The sequence below is a fragment of the Psammomys obesus genome, unplaced genomic scaffold (genome assembly GCF_907164565.1).
Source record: "Psammomys obesus unplaced genomic scaffold, mPsaObe1.curated_primary_1811, whole genome shotgun sequence".
NCBI lineage: Eukaryota > Metazoa > Chordata > Mammalia > Rodentia > Muridae > Psammomys > Psammomys obesus.
The window spans coordinates 13,500,868-13,522,749 of NW_026592510.1; the positions used below are offsets into that span (position 1 = coordinate 13,500,868).

At 41.3% G+C, this 21,882-nt stretch overlaps 1 protein-coding gene across 1 annotated transcript in view; it reads left to right on the forward strand.

The window, feature by feature from the left end:
* The first annotated feature begins 437 nt into the window (after nucleotides 1–437).
* Cfap95 (cilia and flagella associated protein 95) overlaps nucleotides 438–21,882 on the forward strand; it is a 97,745-nt gene continuing 76,300 nt past the window's right edge. The window contains exon 1 of the mRNA XM_055614014.1: nucleotides 438–592. Coding sequence (XP_055469989.1) covers nucleotides 441–592 — 152 coding nt within the window. The 5' untranslated portion in view covers nucleotides 438–440. The remainder of the gene's footprint in view (nucleotides 593–21,882) is intronic.

Below are 21,882 nucleotides of genomic sequence, written 5' to 3' on the forward strand. Positions count from 1 at the left end.
TAACTGTGAGCTGAGGTGTGGTGGTATCAGAAGATGGGCGGTCAAAACAACAAAACAGGTTTGGCTCCAATCTACATGCTTGGAGCTGTGCTCTTTTTCTTTAACTGATTCTCTGCACCACCTACCTTCATCACCCCTTGCTTAGGCTGGCGAAGTCAGTGCAACTACAAATCCTAGTATGCAGCCCTCCTTCAAAAGTCTGTGCAGCCCATCACTCTCACTGCATTCTGGGAAATGTAGTTTAATCAGTAATCAGAAGGAACGCAATCAAGATAGTAACGCACGAGAAACGTCACCTTCCACTGACTCCGCCCTTCTCTATTGACCCCTCCCAGGTTGCTTAGGAGACAAGAGACGCAGAATCTTGGTGCTTATTACAGCAGCTCTGGATTCGTGCAGAGGGAAGTCCAGCTTGGTCAGTTCTCAGCTCGAGAGCAGGCATGGCGACTTTTAGTAGCGAATATAAGGCCTCTTTCAACAGTAAAGATTACCCGTATGAGATTGGACCCACGGATGTGCTGGAGCGCAAAGGCTCTCTAACTCTCCGCTCTCATGAGAAGAAATACTCGAAGCAAGTGTTGGTGTATTCCTGGTGAGCCAAATACTCGCAGTTATTGGGTCCCAGAGAGAGAGGAGCGGAGAAGGATCCAGCAAAGGGCGGGAAAAGAGTAACAGTCAGTAAGTAGACAATACTGGAAAAAGAGAGAATGGGAAGGAGGAGGAAAAAAAAGAAAAAGAGAGTAATGAGGTAAAAAGAACAAGAAAGAAGTGGTACCGAAAGGAGAGGGGGAAACATCTTCCACAGAACATGGCCATATCAAAGTGAGCTAGGAAGTGCCCTCCAGGACGGTTCCCCAACTCACACCAAGACCTGCCCCAGCCAGTGCTTTGGCCAGGGAACTTAAGCTCGTCTACACAGGGCAAAGGAGCAAGAGTCACTTAACAGGCTTGAAAATCGCCTCCTTGAGGCAACCCTTACTTGTAAAAGGAAGTCGTATTAGAAAGCCAGGCGCACTGGCAAGAGGCAAAAGTCCTTAAAGAGGAACAGGGCCGCCAATGCTCGGCGAGGGCCACACAGTTAAAAGCAGTCTCTCAGCATCCCGCAAGCCGTTCACGAAGACCCTTCCAGCCAGAGGTGGCAAAGCTTAGTCTCTCTTTGGGTAAGGCCAGTGCATTTTTTGACATGTACTCTGCTTACATTTCTTCTTTTTAATTACTTGATCATACAATTCACAGGAAGATCCAGGGTTGTGTGTTCTCTTGGAAAACTGAAAGGCCTGGAGGACTTTGTTCTAAGTCCATGCTTTTCTCAAGACGTATTGGACTATTTTCGTGCTTTGGGAATTGTACCTTGAACTCACTTAGCGTTCTCCTCCCTGCTCCTCCTTAAGTATTAAAGTGGCCAATAGCTACAATGTCAACACTGGAGGAAAGTAGACAGTTTTAGGAGGTTGTGGTGGTGTCAAGTTTCTTACAATAATTGCTTTCAAAATATTTGTAATATTTGGCGGGGATAAGTGGGAGGGAGAAATGAAGTCACAGATCTCATTTGCTTTCTGCTGCTGTTGCCTTTGAAGACAGAAACATGATTGGAACGTTAGGCCTCCTTGGACACCACCATTCCTGGGCTGTTTGCGATGCCTGCCATTTTTCTGTTCTGCAGACTTTTTAAAGCCTGTGCATTCGTTACATTTCCAAAGTCTACTCCTTATGCCTTCATTTCTTATCCCAAAGTGAAGTCTCAGTGTGAGAGATTAAATCAGCACAAAAATTCCAAAGCTACACAGGGAAACAAGCTTTTTCAACAGTAAAGTTTATTATGGAAATGGACTTCTTCACATTGACGGTGTACTTGCTTGGTCAGGGGTGGAGCCCTGTAAGTGTCCTGTTTTGGCTTCATACATGTAGGTCTTTTTTTCACGGCCCTTAAGCATAAATGCTTAGCGGCTCTGAGAGCCTGTTGCGCTGTAAGGATGTGGGACATAATAGTAATCACCTCTGTAAGTTATTAATGAGGAAGGGTTTCCAAAGGGACAGCATTTCTGTCCCTTCTGCGTTACAGTTGTGTTGAAGTTAACTGTAAGCAGCATGGATATCAGTAGCAGAGCAGACAAGTGAATGGTTTGGGGCCTGGTAAAGAACGAAGGGGAGTGAAGGACTGTTTGTCCCTTTCGCCATTCCTCAACGTGCATAGGGCTTTTCTTCTGCTCTCAAGGGAGAAGAATTAAATTCAACCCAAAAATATTTATAGGCCATACACTTTGCTACGTATTAGGGACATAGAAATAGGAAAAAAAATCAGGATTTTTGTAAAACACTTTGTCCCAGTTGGAGTTTCTATTGGTGGATAAACAATCACGACCAAAGCAACTTGGAATGGAAAGGGTTTATTTGGCTTACACTTCCACGTTTCACATCTCCATCATTTTAGGAAGTCAGACCAGGAACCTGAAGGCAGGAACTGATGCAGAAGCCATAAAGGAATGCTCTTACTGGATTGCTCCTCATTGCTTGCTCAGCCTGCTTTCCTATACAACCCCAGGACCACCAGCCCAGGGATGACCCCACCCACAGTGGGCTGAGTCTTTCCATATCAATCACTAATTAAGAAATGCCCTACAGCCTGATCTTATGGTGTGGCTGTGTGTGTGTGTATGTGTGTTTGTGTTTTCTTGAGTAGGGTTTTGAAGAAAGAATAGGAATTCTGAAGATAGGCAAAAAGAACAGAATAGTAACAGCACAAGAATTAGAAAGAGTTCCCTTCAGGCAGTAAATAAAGTCACCTTCTTGGTGATGATTATTTACAAATTAAAATCAGTAATTGAAAGAGTTTTCCCCATCACATATACATGTTCAGAGAGGCAAAAGGTTCAATTTTTTTTTTTTTTACCCCAAATGTGCATATTCACAACTAAGGTCACATAAGGCAAAACATTGCCTTCATTTTTTTCTCTCATAGATGACATGTTTGTGGTCTTTTCATACTACTTTCTCTCTCTCTCTGACATCTCCATGCTTTTCATTGATGTTATTGTTAGCATGCCCCTCAGGCACTGTCATGAAGTATTGCCTGATGTCTCTAAGCATGAGAAGGCTGTGTGGATGCATTTGATGAAGAAAACATGCATTAGGCAAATTTTGTTGAGGTTGTGAGGTCCTGTTGTCGGTGTTAAGTTCAGTGTTAATGAAGAGTCCACATACATCAAATAAGACGTCTTTCAACAGGTAGACCCATGGGCTGGGGAGGGAACTTAGTAGAGCTTCTTGTCTGGCTAAGCAGGAGGCCCCAGCTTTCATCCCTAACTTCACAAGAAAACAAATAAGAGCACATTGATTAACCGATTCACGAAAATGTGGCCAGGGACCTAAACCTGTTTCCTCTAGGAGAGATTGCTTCAATGCTCATGAGTGTCTGTGAGGCCTCTATAGAGCACTAATGAGAATCTGCTGTAAACGTCTAGAACCAGTGGCATCTTCAGAAGCTGGGGACCCGCTGCTGTCTTTACATAAACCAACCACTCATGAACATCCATGTTAACAAGGCAGCACAGAGTTGAATGTGTGCACTTTGAATGAACAGAGTCCGTAAGCCCACGATTGTTAGCTTTCAGTTTATTTCGTGACACACTTAAACTTTTAAGTTATATGTATTAGAGATTTTTTTTTTTTTAAATTCATTTGGTAAACATCTAAGGTCTATGCTTACTGTCTTGGTAACCGCTCCAGCTGAGTATCTTTTCAGGGACCTTATGTACTTGCAGACACCAATGCAGCGTTTTTAACTAGGAGAAATTCTGATTTACTTTTCATTGTTGTTTTCCTGCTTCTCTCTGTCTGGCGTGTCATAACAGTCTGCTTGACCTCACTGTACGTATCCAAAATAGCTATGTGTGGTAAACATGATAAAGGATGGAAGTTACGAGATCTCTCTGGCCCATTATTATTCCATGTCATTGCCCAAGACCCACCTCCTCCTTCCGGCTAGAGTGGTAATGAGATGGAGCAAATCACCCTTGTCACAGCCTGCTGCTTTTGCCTTAGAAATACACTTCCTAGAAGTCATTTTTGTACACCTTTTTTTCCTGTAGCATTTATGGAACTATATCATAAGATGTTTCCATTAGAACTTGTGAGTTGAGTGAGAGAAAATTATTTCCTGGGATATCTTCCCACTCATTGGAATAATAAGAAACAGAACAAATTGATAAATTTTCTCATGTGAAAAGTTTGTTCATTCATTCATTTACTTCATTCATTCATTCATTCATTCATTTTTATCTGTTCCTTGGCCATTCTGGTTCCTGGTAACAAATGATAAATTTTTTAAAAAAATCATCCAAATCTCCATGGAGACAGATCGTGCTCTGGTCTCCATGGCAATATCTAGTTTTAAGGACTCAGATTAATTTCACGAATTTGTAATTTTAATTGCTTTTCTTTCTCGACTAAGCCACAGACTAAAGACCTTGAGCATTATACTTTCCCCATGCCACTCCCCTACCTCCTAATAAGAAGAAAACAAAAGATGAAAGGGAAGGGGGGAAAGCTAAATGTAATCACTGTGGGGGCAGGGGAACCTCATCGTTTAAAGATTTTTACAAAAGCTAATTTGGGCATGGATGATAACTAGGGGCAAAGGGAAAATTAACATTTCTCTGAGACTCTTAGACTTCTGCACCGCTGTGTTACCCGAGCATGGAGCGTGTGTGTATATTTAAGGCCATCCCTTGAAGGTGGAGAGGCATTCCAAGGCATCGGGCTATCTTTGTGTACTTAGATAGAAAGCAGAGTGCCTGGGTTCCTTGATTTGATGTGTCACACGTTTTGTGTTTAGTCAGTGATCTTTGTGGGTGATGGCCTTCTCAGTATTTAGAATCCTCACATCACTGAGGGCCAGACTAGAATTATGTAAGGTCTCCTGGTAAACAGGGCCTCCCACTCCCCCCCCCCCCCCGTGCCCACCACACACTAAGATAAAAAGACAAAGATAAAAAGCCCCACATCACCATGTGATCTAGCCTGTTTTTCACTGAAATTCATAAGGGCTCGCTCTTCCATCATGCCTTCAACTTTAACATAGACCCAGAACCTCAGGGGGAAGCTTATTAACCCTTTACTGCACATTTGGAAAAGATGCGTTTCTTTGGTTTCCGTGCATGAAGTATATCATTTGAATTCAGGAAAGGAAGCATTAAAAGGGGATTTTTGGTCACTGGCACAGTGAGAAGACCAAGCCCTGGGCCATGGGATAAGAATACAGTGAGATAGAGAGAAATGTTTATCACATAAATGAACAAAACGTTGTGAGGCATTCAGCAGAGAAGACTAATGGGATGTGGGGCTAAGCCAACAAGGTCATTATCAGCCAGCCGGTGACTATGCTTGGTGTTCGAGACCCCAAGTGCAGCCTGGACCCCTTTTCATGGTGAGCTTTTTAAGTACAAAAACCACACTCCAGGCTGACACATCTCAGTTAGCAAAAACAGTTGTTATCCAGATGTGAAAATATAGAGGCCTAAAAGTAAGGTGAGTCCGTTTCAGGACTTTCCCAGAACTATGGACTTGGATGGTTAAGTCTTATTCTCATTTTGGCAGGTGAGCTTCCTATATGAGATGTGACAAGACCTAACTGGTACTTCCATGATAGTGTCAGTTGTGTTAAGGTATGGGGAACCTGTTACAAAAGGAACGGGTCCTGAGGAGACAGACGGAAACCCAAAAAGCAGAGAATGCTAGAGCTCTGTGGTTTGAACATGAACGGCCCCTGTGAGTTTATACGTTTGAGTGTTTCCCAGAGCTGCTTTGGAAGAATTAGCAACTAGGGGCTCTTTGAAAAAGGTGTGTCACGGAGGGAGGGTTTTGAGTTTTCAAAAGCCCGCCCAAGGCTCAATTTCACTGTCTTCGCTGCATGCTTAGAGGTAAGATCTAACCTCTAGGCTATGTTTCAGTGCCTCACCTATGTGCCTGCTGCCTTGCTTCCTGCCACAATGGTGATATACTCACTCTCTGAAACAGTAAGCAAGCCCCTAATTAAATGCTTTCTTTTAGAAGTTGCCTAGGTCATGGTGTCTCAATGGAAAAGTAACTGACACAAGCCATCTATCATTGTTGTAGCTTTTCATACCTCCTCCAAAACTCTGAGTTAAAAAAAAAAAAAACTCACTAGAATATTTTCCTTCCTAAAATAAAGAATAGCAGTCAATTTTTCAATAAATCTGACCTGTTTATTGTTGGCACTTAGACTGTAGGATCATATATTTGTGTTAAGATTCCAAGGAGAGAGCTATACTATAGCATAAGTCCTTAGTAAAATTAAAATTAATTGTCATAGCTAATCAGTTCAAAAGGATGAGATTGAAACATGTTGTTCGATTTCTGGGCAAGTGAATTTGGAAGAACATAACCCACCAGACTTCTGTGGTGATTAATCACATAATCACAATTAGATCTAGGATCAACTACAAAGAATGTCCTAGACTAGGCGTGTCTGTGGGGAAGACAGACTCTGACACTAAACCATACCATTCCATGGGCTGGCATACTGGGCCGAAGACAAAGGGAATGAATGAGATGCGGGCATCTATTTCCTTGTCTTTTGATTGTCGTGCTATGACTAGGTGTCACAGCTCTTGTGGCTGGACTGTATCTCTTCATGGTAGGTGCCAGAAATAAATGCTTCCTGCCTTAATTGGCTTTTGTCAGATCTGTGGTCACATAGGACAGTAAGTAATGCAATGGAGGAGAATTAAAAAGCAGAGGATGTACTTGTGTAAGTCTCAGTTGCAACACACCCTCAGGGGCTGGTGGATCCTAAGGGGGTTTTGAGTTAAGGTAGGGACAGGTATTCATACTCTAAAGAGCTATTTTTATTTCTTACAAACGTTCAGATGATAATGTCACATGTGCATTTATTACAGGGTAAAGTAGTCCGAGGACATGGAAATATATTCATTCTCCAGTGGGCAGCAAAATTCAACATTTGCATACTGGTGGGTATGGTGGCGCGTGTCTGCAATCCTAACGGCTGGCATTCTGAGGCAGGGAGATTGCTATGAGTTCACGGTCTCTCTGGGCTACATATAGAGATGGCTGCATCCCAAAACGGGGAGTAAAGATTTTCATACGATCCAGACGCACGTAATAAAACTATTTTTATAACCGATCCTTATAACTTTTCAACTGTTGGCTACCGCAGAAGAATTTAAACAAGCCGGTTAAAGCTCATCTCTACCTTTCTAGCTTTAAATGGCTTGCTTTAGGTTAAAATCATCCACCTTAGGACAGTACCCACTCTTTCCAGGTCCTCCTTCCTCCAAATTCTCCTTCCTCCAATCCCATTTGTGTGTGTCCAGGGAGCAGAGTTATTCAATAGTCAGTACCAGAGGTAGGTTTGCCTTCCAGAACTGTGTAGACATCCTTGTCCTGAGGCTCCTCATTCTTGTCCCACTCCTCTGCCTGTGGCTGATGACTTTGTTTATGTATTTTTTTTGAAGACTTGGTGTGTCTGCTTGCAGATTTATTCCCAATTTGGCTCTAGCTGGTTCTGCAGCCCAGCTGCTTGTGTCGGGCTCATTCCTCCCAGCCCCTGAATTAGACATATCACTAATGGATAGACGTATCCGTAGACACTCGTGGGCTATGTTATCCCTCAACACGGTGTTCTGTAGCACTCTGACAGCTCAGACTCTATCCACGTGTGTTGCGTATGCCCTGTTGTGTTAGCTCTTCTCATCATGGTCACCCAACATGTGACAGAAGGAAATTAAGGAAAGAAGGATTTATTTTGGCCCATGGTTCAGAATGTACAGTTGGCCATGATGGAGAGGGCATGCTGCCTGCAGCCTTGAGCTTGAGGCAGTTTGTAGACAGTTTTGACGAAGCCCACCCCCACCACAGATACAGTGATTTACTTCCTCCAGCTTTGCCTTGCCTAAAGTTCCCATAAGCTCCTGCAACGTCTCCAGCAGCTGAGGACCACCTGGTCAAAAACAGGTCTGTGGGAGACATTTCACATTCAAGCTATAATGCCTGATTTGCCCCATTGTCCTGCATATATCAAAGCCTTCCATTCAGTTTCTGTAGTATTCCTCTTTGGAAAGCAAATTTTAAGGTGATGCTACTTGGGAACTCGCACCTTAATGAAATTAGTTTTTATTTCTCAACAATGCTGGCTTTTAAGTATCTTACTCAGGACTGAATTTCTTAATTTATTTTCTTAGAAGTAAATCAGCAATTGCTTTATCACTTGTCATATTTCTGGGGAAACAATCCTAAGTCTTCCCAAGGCAGATGTGGAGGCCTCCGATTTAGCAGAGGAGAAACTATTTTAAAAAGGAACCCAGCAACGTGTAAGGATTAGTACCTGGCAATACAAGGACCTGATAAGAAAGTTTTAAAATTATGTTTTGGTGGAACTGGAACTATAGGGTGCCATGTGAAATAAGCCAGGCTCAAAAAAGTAAATTTTATATTTTTTCACATTTTGTGAAGTGGTCTTAATAAGTAAAAACAAATAATTGAAAGAAGAAAGAGGAGATATGTAGAAACAAGATCAATGGGAAGGGAAGGTATGTCCAGAGAAAGATATGGGTGCAATGTGACCAAAGTACTTTATGTACATGGATGAAAGTGTTGTGATAAAAATCCATTATTTTGTACAACACATTTATAAATTAAACAAATAAAATGAGCATGCTTTCGAGCCTTTTTGCTTAAAATATACAAGATATATCCTTCACCAGAGGGATATTAGGTACATACTATAACAAAATATGTATTACAGATTGTTTGGCCTCTTCTTTTTTTCCCTTTGCTACTTCTACATCTTCCATTAAGGATATGGGTTGCTTTTATAGTAAGAAGAGAGTCCAAGTCCTTTTAACAATTGACAGCATTTTCTAGAGCTTTTCCCTGTAAACGATCAGAATGTATTCATAATATTTTTTTTTTTTTTCAGAATCCAGCTCACTCCAAATGGCTCATTACAAATCTTTAAAAATATCTTTTTAATTGCTGGTTTTTGCTGGGTAAGAATCGTGATGCACATTCATTCGGTTTAGCCACCCTTCCATTCTTGCCTGTGTGCTGTGACAGTAGCCCCTACGCCACGTTTATTTTAAGTCTAGTCTACGTTTTCATTCCTCAGTATACTCATGCCACCTCTCCTTGCTTTTTGAATGAAGTAGTTTTGGAGAGTGAAGTACTTTCCCTTTTCTTTTTTAAATAAAATGCAAGAGGCTTTGCCTTCTTCACCCTGGCTCCTATCTCCCCTTCCCAACGCTATTCTCTTTGATGGAATTCCAATCAAATGCTTTCTTGAAAAGCTAGTCATTATGTGGTTTTGATGGTACCGCCTGCGTGGAAGTCTGTTTTGTTTAGCAGGCACTTGTGAAAACAACAGTTTTGCTGTGGTTTGAATGTGAAATTGGCTGTTCCAGCCTTCAGGGTCATGGTTTAAACATTTGTTTCCCAACAGCTGGTGCTGTTTGGGGAACTTTCTGGAATTCTGCGTGAGACTTACCTAGAGTAGGTCCCTAATGGCTGGCCCTTGGGAGATCTTGTCCCTGTCCCCTCCTGCCTCTCCCTTTGTTTCCTACCTGCAATGAGGTGAAGAAGTTCCACCCACACACAGGCTTTTCCTGCCCCAGTATCTTGCCTCAGCAGTTGGGCCCACCACAGACTAGAGCCTCAAAAACTGTGAACAGAATACATAATCCCTCCTCCTCGAGTTGTTCATGTCAAAGATTATATTAGAGGGGCAAAAGAAACCAGTGACAAACCATTGAAAGGCAGAGTACAGGCACATTGTCATGTACTCTGGACACGTACATGGACACACTTGAAATTCGAAAGATTATTGCTACTTAGAGAGACCTCTGCCTCCAGCCAACTCCCTATCCTTATAATATTCTAGTTGAGCTGACTGGGGGATCCACCAGGACCCCTCATCATCATCACGCTGCTGCAGCCTTCCTGAGTCTGAGTTCACTAAAGTTCACTGCTTTTTTACATGGAGCTCCCAGATCAGTGGTTCTCAACCCGTGGGTCACCATTGCCTTGGGGTCAAATGACCCTTTCACAGGGATCACATATTAAATATCCTGCATATCAGATATTTACATTATGATTCATAACTAGCAAAATTGCAGTTACGTAGTATTAAAAAATAACTTTATGGTTGGGGGGTCATCACAATGTGAGGAACTGTATTAAAGGGTTGCAGCATTAGGAAGATTGAGAACCACTGTTTAGGTGAAGGTATTAGGGCAGAGGAAGGGGCAAGAAGTATGTGGAGCTAAGTGATAGTTTGATATCAAGAGGTTTAGGCTATGGACACACACACACACACACACACACACACACACACACACACACACCCCAAAGTCCAGGCTCAGATTTTTTTATTGATGTTTTTATATTTTCATTTTACATCCCAATCCTAGCCCCTCAATCCTCTCCTTGTTTCCACTCTCCTACCCTCTTCCCCGTTTTCCCCCTTCTCAGAAAAGATGTTCTCTGCCCCCCTGCAAACACACAAGTTGAAGGATCAGGCCCAAGCATATCCTTGTCCACGAGACCAGACAAGGCGGGAGAAAGTGATCCAAAAGCAGGGAATAGACAGCTCCCGCTCCACTTGCTAGGTCACCCACATGAAGACCAAGATGCTCTTCAGTTACACATGTGTCGGAGTCTAGGTCCAGGCCGTAAATGCTCTTTGGTTGGTGCTTCAGTCCCATGGGCCTAGATTAGTTACCTCTGTTGGTCTTCTATGGAGTTTTTGTCCTCCCCTCCCCTCGGGTCCTTCTGTCCTCTCCCAACCCCTGCTTCTTGCACAAGATTCCTCCAGCTCTGTCTAATGTCTCTGTCTAATGTTGGCTGTGGCTTTCAGCAACTGCTGCTGGCTGGAGCCTTTCAGAGGACAGTCATGGTAGGCTCCTGTCTGCTAGTACAGCAGAACATCATTAGTAGTATCTGGAGCTGGTTTCTCTTGTGAGGTCGGTCTCAGGCCAGGCCAGTCATTGGTTGGCCATTCCCTCAATTTCTGCTCCATCTTTATCCTTGTACATCTTTAGGCAGAGTAAATTTTGGGTCAAAGATGTTGGTGGTGGGTTGATGGCCCCTTCCCTCCACTAGAAGTCCTGCCTGGCTAGGAGGTGACCACTTGCTGGAGACACCCCCATATCCTGCCAGCAGCCCACCTTGTCCCAGGTCTCCAGCTTGTCCAAGAGATGCCCCACCCCCTTGATTCTCCTTCTCTTCTCCACCCGCTCTCTCCATATCTGATCTCCACCCTCAATCCCTCTACACCTTCTTCCACCCAGTTCCCCCTCTTCATCTACTTCTGATGTCTATTCTATTTTTTTTTCTTCTCTGTGGTATTCAAGCAACCTCCTGTGGGCCCTCTTTCTTACTTAGCTTTTTTGGGACTGTGGATTGTAGCATGGCTATCCTGAACTCTATGGTTAATATCCACTTATAAGTGGGTACATACCATGAGTGTCTTTCTGGGTCTAGATTATCTCACTCCAGATGATCTTTTCTAGTTCCATCCAATGCCTGCAGATTTCATGATTTCCTTGTTTTTTTTTTTTTTTGTTTGTTTGTTTTGTTTTAATAGCTGAGTAGTGTACCATTGTGTAAATATGCCACAGTTTCTTTATCCATTCTTCAGTTGAGTGACGTCTGGATTATTTCCAATTTCTGGCTATTAGGATAACAATGCTATAAACACAATTGAGCAAATGTCCTTGTTGTATGGTGGAGCATCTTTTGGGTATATGCCTAGGAGTGGTATAGCTGGGTCTTGAGGTAGAGCTATTCCCAATTTTCTGAGAAAATGCCAGATTGATTTCCAAAGTGACTGTTTAAGTTTGCACTCCTACCAGTAATGGAAGAGTGTTCCCCTTTCTCCACATCCTCCTCAGCATGTGCTGTCACTTGTGTTTTTTATCTTAGCCATTCTGGTGTTAGATGGAATCTAAGAGACATTTTAATTTGCATTTCCCTGATGACTATAAGGGCATTGAGCATCTCTTTAAGCTTCTCAGCCATTTGAGATTCCTCTGTTGAGAATTCTCTGTTTAGCTCTGCACACACCATTTAAAAAATTGGATAATTTGATTTGTTGGTGTTTAATTTTTTAAGTTTTTAAAATACTTATATTTTGGATGTTAGCCAGGCTCAGACTTTTGAGACACAGTCTCACTATGGAGCTCTGGCTATCTTGAAACTCACTCTGCAGACCAGGATGGACTTGATAATAGAGATCTGCCTGCCTCTGCCTCCAGAGTGCTGAGAGTAAAGGCATGTACCACTGCTCCAGGCTCAGGCCTTTGTTTACTTATTTATTTTTTAAACAACACCAGAGCTAGTATTAAGCAAATATCTCTGCAAGTCCCCCATCTTTGGTACCATTTCACTCATGACATCCAGTATGGTTGGCTACTGTATCTTAGGAACAGTGGGGGCAAAGGGCACAATTTCCTAATAGTTCTCTACTCTTGATGCCTGTTATTCATCTTCTTATGGGAGACTATGGGAAACATGGCTACTGCAGTAGAAATTGGTAAGTTATATCTCTATCTCAAAAGGAAAGTCTGGCTTTAAGGTATTTTCAACTCCAAATGTAATGATCCCAAGTCAGCTGTATTTCCCTGGGCCAAATATCTGTTTGCAGTCATCTTTTTAGACAAGGACAAATTGAAACTTGGTGCATCTCCATTTGCCATAGAGACCTGTGCACAGGAGAAAGAAGATATGATGGACTCGAGATCCCAGAGACAGCCATAGTTCTGGAGAAGGATACCTTATTCCATGCATTCAATTATTTAGCTAATGTTTAGAACAAAACACATTAATATTCTGAGAACTCTTTCCCATTTTGAGTTTCTTTTGCTTTAAAATTCTCCTCTCTTGCTAAGCTGCACCGCCTAAGTATTGATTAAAACAAAACAAAATTACCTTAGATGTAATGAGCAGAAAAAGAAATCTTGTACATAGATTAGGTAAGAACATTTTTCTGGTGCCTTGAAAAAGTTAGTTTGAATAAATTTGAATATTGTGATATTCTTTTGATAGACATTAATCTTCCTTTTCTCTGTTTCTTTCATTTCACTTTGAGATACAATTATGTTTTAATTGTTATTAGTTACACTTTATATTTTCTTTTTTGATTTAATCATTGGTGCGTTAACAAAGATAATTGATTGGCAGAAATGCAGTATGTTCTTTGGTAATATTAAATCTAATTCACATCCAATAAAATGGAAGAATTAATATAACACTTTCTCTCTAAATAAATTTTAGTTCAAATAGTTTAGTGTCCTTACAGAGCAAGTTTTGGGAAGATTATTTTGAAATTAAAGTGTAAGAGTGAATAATTTGTCAGATTTTTTTTTTCAACCCAAACTGGGTATAGTGGTGCAAACCTGGGATCCTAGAATTCTGTGTGAGGAGGCCTGAAAGTTCAGAACCAGCCTGGGCTACATAACAACCTCCTATCCCAAGCATACAATCTCCTATCCCAAAATACAACACTCTCTCACCTCCCCCAATAAAAACAAAGCAGAAAGACCAAAACCAAAAGCAAGCAAATAAAAACAACTTCTAAACATTCAGGAAAACTTCAAATTGCTCACCCAGAAGCCAGAGGTAGTAAATGAACTTAAAGAGTCAAACTTTTCCCCAACTATGCTCCCCTTAAATGAAGAATATTTTGTGAGTGTCATTTATTGAATTTATATTTACTGGGTTGGGACTGTAACTTAGTGGTAGAGCGTTTTTCTAACATGTTCAAAGTACTAGGTTGGATTTGTAGCACTGAAAATAAAAAGGCCAAAGGTCAAAATATATTTATTGTTGTGTATGTCAAAGGCACACTGCTGGTTCAGGGACCTCACAGTAACCATTCTTCCTGTCCTTAGGATGCCAGTGATAATTACTGTGAGGCAGCAGTGAGGAGGACTAAATGATTGCAATGCCAATGGCCTGTGCTCCAGTTAAGGCCTAAATAAGCAGAGTGTCCTGGTTATCAGGCATGAATCAGAGTCCAGACCCCACCCACTAAGATTGCTAGGTTCTGTGACTCAGAACAATGAATTGGAACAGAGACACACAGTGATAGAAATAGTTTATTGAGAAAGGATGTTATTCATTTCAGGGTGGAAGCTTGGAAGGCAGATGCTCAAGAGCCCAGGGCCACAAGAGTTCTGGTGCTTTATAGGCTCTTTTCATAGCACCTGCCTCCTGGTTGTGTGTTGGTGGCTTTACTACTTGATACTCTGAAATTACACAGCGCAGGAAGAAAGGGTTTCTATCTATGCCAGCTGACTTTTTCATGCATTAGTCTCACTATTTCTCTGTCCATAGGCCTACTTTCCTGTCATATTGGAAGCATCTTAGGCTGTGTATGAGATAAAGTTTCTCAGAGGAGATCATCTTGCCCCTATAGAACTACCTATAGAACTAATGTATAGAGTGCTATAGTTCTCAACTTAGGCTGGTATTAACTTTTTCTCCAACATTTGGAAATAGGTGCAGGTTATGACTGCCATCTTGTGTTGTGCATGACTTTGTAAGACTTAGGAATCTTGGTCCTAGGGGTGGCTATGGCATCTTAATGTTTATCCATCTACGTGATGCCTCATATCTCTGGATCTACAGCCTGATGGGTAGAGACAATATAGTTAGTGTGCATTCAGATTTATCACGTTGAGGCTAACTAGGTTGGATATAGCCATTCACAGAGTGAGAAGAATGGCGTCACGACTTAATCCAGTAATTGTGCTGGTTAGTTTTATGTCAACTTGACACAGCGAGAGTTGTCTGAAAGGAGGGGACCTCAATTGAGAAAATGCTTCCATAAGATCTGGCTATAGGGCATTTTCTTACTAACGGATGGGGAGGGCCTAGACATTGTGGGTATTGTCATCTGGTTAGGTGGTAGTTTTATAAGAAAGTAGGACAAGCGGGCTGAACAAGGCGTGTCAAATGTCCTGCCATGTTGTCAGGCATAAACTTGAAATGTCTTCCTCGTATACAACCTGATAATGTCTTGAAGACTAAGTATTTGCTACTTAAAAATTTCCTCTGTTTCTTCCTTAGTTAATCATTTATTTTGCCTTTTTGTTTCCACTAGGGTAAATTTTGGTTAATTTTTTTCTTTGCAATTTCAGTATGTCATTTAGTTTTTAGATATGCAGTCACATAATTATAGACTTTAAGGCTTCTATGTAATGAATATGTTACATACATATATTCATACACACACACATATATATATTCATACACATATACCTACACATAGGTACATGTACACATATTTGGATTGGTCTTACATACCCAAGGACAGTCAAAGTTTTCCTTTTCATATTTAGTGTTAGCACTTATATACTTAAAGCTTTGACATTTTCTCTGAGTGCTGCTTTAGGTAGATCATATGCTTTCCTGTGAGTGGATTTTGTTGTTTTGTTTAATAAGGTCTCAACTAGCTTAAACTGTCCTTGAACTCACTATGTAGACAAGGGTGACCTTGAGTTTCTGATCCTCCTGTTTACCTCCCAAGTGCTTTGGTTATGGATCTACACCATGCCACTCAGCCAACGAGTGGTGTTTTTACTGTCTGCCTTTCCAAGGAGTATGGCAACTTAAGCTTGAATTGATCTTTTGACTCATGTTGTTTGATAAACTGCTTACCTACATGCAGATCTTTTAAGATATTAGTTAATTCTAGTTTTATCATCTGTCATTTGGTACCTAGAGAATATGGCACAGTTTCAATAATAGTGAAAGACAGTTCTCATCTGGATTTCTCTTTCCTTCCTCTGTGTAAGACAGCCCAGGAACTTTCTAAATTCGTTCCATTCTCTTTTGAAAATGGCAGAAATGGTCAATTGTAATTCATAAGCGGGACCAACCTTTCTGATCCCCTTTCTGGCCTCACAGGCACGTGGTTTGACTTTTTCTTCCTGTGACCGTCCTAGTTTCTCACCTTCCTTGTGCAGCTTGTCGTCAACGCTTTGTGTTTTCGATTTTTGTAGCACTATGTTGCTCTCTGCTTCTGCTCCAGATTCCTTTGTTAGCTTAAGTTGGAATATTGGATAACAGACACCCTCCGCATCTCAGTGGCTTACCATATAAAGATTTATTTTCTGCTGTCATAATAGCCTTTGTGTTTGCTGGGGGGGGGGGGTGAGCCACTGCTCCCTCTCAGGCCAAGTCCTTATTGAGGTTTAAACGTCTCCTCCAAAATGCACATTGAAATTTTAAGTGCTAGTGAGATAGTAATGGAAAGTGGGTCACTCAAGGCCCCTGTTTGAATGGCTTGATGGTATTATCCTGACAGTTGCTGAGTTTTATAAAGCCTTTTCAGTCTTTCTCTCTCCCTCTCTCTCTCCCCTCATGCTATGACACAACAAGAAATCTTTCACCTTCAGCTTAGCCCCCCCCCCCGTGACCATATAATTTCTGTTCATACTTATTATTGTCTAGATATAGTCAAATACTTCTACTAAGTGCAGGAGCTTGGGCATCATTTCAGTTCATTTATTTTTATCGTGTATGTCAGTTATGTATAATAATGGGTTTCACTGTGGCATTTTCCTAGATGCATGTCCTGTATTTGTGTTATATCCTTCCCCTATCATCCTCCTCGAGCCCATCCTTCTCCTGCTGATCCTCTTTCTCTTCCCACCTAGTCCCTCTTCCACCTTCATGTCTTTATTACTTATTTTGATGATCCAGTCAGTTTCATTAGTGTTGCTTACAGGATCCTGTTTGAAAGATTATTTACAGGAGCATTGTATTCAGGGAGGGGTGAAGCCTCTTGAGCCCCACCCCCCCCATTACCATGATCTTGGGTATAGGTCCTGAGAGAGGGGAGCTCAAGGGCCTTTCTCTCTGCCACGAATGATGTTGACAGGTACATTCTTACACGGGTCTTATGCCTGTGTTGTAGCTGTTGTGGGCTCGAGTGCAGCAGTGATGTTACTTTCCAAAGACAGTGTCCTGCATTCCTCCAGTCCTCATCTGGCTCTTACATTCTTTCTACTCCATCTTTTGTGGTGCTCTGAGCCTTGAAGTGAGTGATTACAGAACCCTGTTCATGGCTGTGCATTCAGCAGCCTCTGAGTCTCACACTTTAACCCGGACTTTCTGCTCTTGAAAATTAGTAGCATGAGAGAGTGTTCTACCTAGCATTTAAGAGTCTTCTGCCTAGCATCTTCAATGTGTACAGTAAGAGAGTCCATGGGCATCAGAGGAAGTATGATCTGGTCCAGTCTGTACTCTTCAGGTTTCAACCTGTGAGTCTCCTCATCACTGAGACCTTGTCCAAGTCAGGGTTACTACCATTGTGAGGAGACACCGTGACAAAACAAAACAAAACAAAACAAAACAAAACAAAACAAAACAAAACAAACAAAAAACAGGTTGTATTATCCATTATTGAAGGAAGTCAAGACAGGAACTAATACAGGACAGGAACCGGGAGGCAGGAGCTGATACAGAAGCCATAATGAGTGCAGGACGAAGAACTACCAGTTCAGGGATGGCCCCACCCAGTTTGGACTCACCCCCGCCCCCATCAATCACCAATTAAGAAAATGCCCTATTGGCTTTCATGTAGCCTGATCTTATGGAGATAGTTTCTCAACTGAGGTTCCCTTCTCTCAGACACCTGGGCTTGTGTCAAAATGACCTAAAGGTAGCCTGCATAGAGCTCTTTCCACAACACTTTCTCTGCCCATCTCCCACTTATTTTCACTGGGTCCTAGCTTCTTTTCGGTAGCCCACACACTTGTTATAGTCTGGGGCTTTATAGTTCCTGCTTCTGCCAAGATTTTAGCTTTTTTTTTTTTTTTAAAATAGGGTAAATACATTTTACAAATTTTTATTTATTACAATTTATTCACTTAGTATCCCAGTTGTAGCCTACTCCCTTGTCCCCTCCCAACCCCACCCTCCTTCCCTCATCTCTTCTCATGCCACTTCCCCAGTCCTCTGATATGGGAGGTCCTCCTCCCCTTCCCTCTGACCCTAGCCTATCAGGTCTCATTAGGACTGCCTGCATTGTCTTTCTCTGTGGCCTGGTAAGGTTGCTCCCTCTCAGGGGCAGGTGAACAAAGAGTCAGCCACTGAGTTCATGTCAGAGATAGTCCATGTTACTAGAGAAACCCACTTGGAGACTGAACTGCCATGGGCTACGTCTGTGCAGAGGTTCTAGGTTATTTCCATGCATGGTCCTTGGTTGGAGTATCAGTCTCAGAAAAGACCTCTGTGCCCAGATTTTTTGGGTCTTTAATCTCCTTGTGGAGATCCAGTCCCGTCCAGGTCTTTCTCTCTCCCCCCTTCTTTCATAAGATTCCCTGCACTCTGCCCAAAGTTTGGCTATGAGTCTCAGCATCTGCTTCGATACCATGCTGGGTAGAGTCTTTCAGAGGCCCTCTATGGTAGGCTCCTGTCTTGTTCCTTGTTTTCACCCTCTTCTGATGTCTATCCCATTTGCCTTTCTGAATGTAGATTGAGCCTCTTACCCAGGGTCCTCCTTTTTGCTTAGCTTCTTTAGGTGCACAGATTTTAGTATGATTATTCTATATTACATGTCTAATATTCACTTATAAGTGAGTATATACCACATGTGTCTTTCTGCTTCTGGGATACCTCACTCAGGATGATCGTTTCTAGGTCCCATCGTTTGCCTGCAAATTTCATGATTTCTTTGTTTTTAATTGCTGAGTAGTATTACATTGTACAAATGTACCATAATTTCTGTATCCATTCCTCAAGTGACATACATTTGGGTTTCCAGATTCTGGCTATTACAAATAAAGCTGCTACGAACATGATTGAACAAATGTCCTTCTTTTATACTTGAGCATCTTTTTGATAGATGCCTCAAAGTGGGATAGCTGGATCTTGAGGTAGCACTATTCCTAATTTTCTGAGAAAGCACCAGATTGATTTCCAAAGTGGTTGTATAAGTTTACATTCCCACCAGCAGTGAAGAAGTGTTTCCCTTTCTCTGTCTCCTCTCCAGCATGTGTTGTCACTTGAGTTTTTGATCTTAGCCACTGTGATGGGTGTCAAGTGAAATCTCAGGGTCGTTTTGATTTGCATTTCCCTGATGGTTAAGGTGTATTTCTTTAAGTGTTTCCCTGCCATTTAATATTTCTCTATTGAGAATTCTCTGTTTAGCTCTGTACTCCATTTTTAAATTGGATTGCTTGATTTGTTGCTTTTTAACTTCTTGAGTTCTTTATATATTCTGGATATTAGCCCTCTGTAAGATCCCAGTCTGTAGGCTGTTGTTTTGTCCTTTGCTTTACAGAAGCTTTTCAGTTTCATGAGGTCCCATTTACTGATTGTTGCTCTTAGAGCCTGTGCTGTTGGTGTTCTGTCCAAGAGGTTGCCGTCTGTGCCAATGAGTTCAAGGCTCTTCTTCACTTTTTCTTCTAACAGGTTTAGTGTGTCCATTTTTATATTGCGGTCTTTGATCCACTTGGATTTTAGTTTTGTGCAGAGTGGTAAGTATGGATGTATTTGTATTTTTCCACATGTAGACACCCATTTAGAGCTATCTTTTTTCCATTGTATGGTTTTGGCCTCTTTGTCAAAAATCAGGTGTCCACAAGTGTCTGGGTTTATTTCAGGGTCTTCTGTTCGATTCCATTGACCCACCAGCCTGTTTCTATGCTAGTATCATGCCGTTTTTAATTACTGTTGCTCTATAGTACAGCTTGAGATCAGGGATGGAGATACCTCCAGAAGATCTTTTATTGGAGAGGATTGTTTTAGCGAATCTGGGTTTCTTATTATTCCATATGAAGTTGAGAATTTTTCTTTCAAGGTCTGTAAAGAATTGTCCTGGTATTTTGATGGGAGTTGTATTGAATCTGTAGATTGCTTTTGGCCATTTTTACCATGTTAATCCTGCCAAGCTTTGAGCATGGGAGATCTTGCCATCTTCTGATATCTTCTTTCTTCAGAGACTAGAAGTTTTTTTCATACACGTCTTTGACTTGCTTGGTTTGGGTCACCCCAAGGTACTTTATGTCCTTTGGGTCTACTGTGCAGGGTGCTGTTTCCCTAATTTCTTTCTCAGCCTATTTGTCTTTTGTATACAAGAGGGCTACTGATTTTTTTTTTAAAGTTAATTTTGTATCCAGCCACTTTGCTGAAGGTGTTTATCAGCTGTAGGAGTTTCCTGGTAGAATTAGTACCCCCTCCCCCATTTCTTTTCTGTTTTTGAATGATTTCTCATAAGAAAATGGGAAACATGCATTCTTTTAGCTTCACTTTTAACCTCCCCTTCTCTTTTGATTTTGAATGATTTCCCTTAAGAAAGTGGAAAATGTGCATTCTTTAGCAATGCTTATGATGAAACTGTTTTAGATACTTAATAGTAAATAGATACTATTTACAAAGAAAACCTCATTTGTTTCTGTTTTAAGTTTCTAATGTGTTGGGGAATCTAGCTGACTCCAGGGTAATTTTCTTTTAAAGTCTTAAATAGCAGAGGATTAGAAATAAAATGAATTGCTCTTAAACCAAATAGCCTTGCATTATCTATTCACTGTGCATAACATGTGGGATCACAGAAATACTTACTAAAATGGACATTAGGTTCTGTTAATGTGGGCATCTGATATTTTCTAGAGTGGTAGTGAGAGTAGAGAGAGGGGAACCATAAGGAAGCAGATGCTGTTTGCTCATCTGCATCAAGAAGGGCAATTAATTTCCAGGCCAGCTAACACTCTCTAGAACAGTGGTTCCAACCTTCCTAATGCTGTGACCTTTTAACAGGGTCATGTTGTGGTGACCCCAACCATAAAATTATTTTTGTTGCTGTTTCATAGCTATAATTTTTCTACTATTATAAATTGTAATGTAAATATCTGATATGCAGGATATCTGATATGTGACTCCTGTGAAAGGATACTTTATCCTCCAAAGGGGTTGTGACCCACAGGTTGAAAACTACTACTCTTTTTTGTTGTTGTTTTTCTTTGTACTATAGTAAACTATAGCAAATATATAATTTACATTTAAAGACTTTCTTTTGGTTTTGAGTCCCTTTCTTTCACCACCTAGACTACCGTTTTTGTTTGTTTGTCCTTGTTGTTTTGCGCCATGGTGTCTCACTATGTAGCTAGGTCTGAATTCATGCCCCTTCTGTTTCTGCGTTTCAAATACTGAGATTAGAGGCCTGAACTACCATACTTGGATCATATTGTCTTTGGCCAACTAATACAAGCTATTTTCTGAAGGTCATAGAAACCCTGAGAAGTATACTATAATGTGAAGATAACTGAGGTCTCGTTTGGTTTGTTTGTTTGAGCAGGGTTGCACATCATATCATGAAAGTGTCCTAGGTAACCTGTCACCTTGCCTGATATGTGTTTCTTCAACTACCTGTAAGTCATGAGTTTGGCAGTCAGACTGACATTTCCTTAACTGTTTATGCCTCCAACTACTGCATTCATTTTTTTTCCCCTTTAGAATATTCTCTAAGGGGTTTCTTGTTTTTGAAGATTTTTCTATGCGGAAAATTTATAATAGTGATAATTCTTGATTTGCATGCCACTCAATATATGTTGAATGAAGAAAATATGCTATATCCATCTTCATCAGGTAATTTTCTCTTGAGCACAGTTTAGTCTGCAAATTTTAGGATCATGGTGCAGATGTGAAAATCACACACAGTGTAGGATATACTCGTGAAGTCCCCATTTATTACTCTAAGACGCTGAGATTCCTCCCACGACCGTAACACTTCCTTTACAATGACACAGATATATCTACATGTCTTTGTGGGTTTCATGTATGAACCACTGAATAACACTAGGTTGGCATATTAATCTTTTTGCCTATAAAATCCTTCAAAGA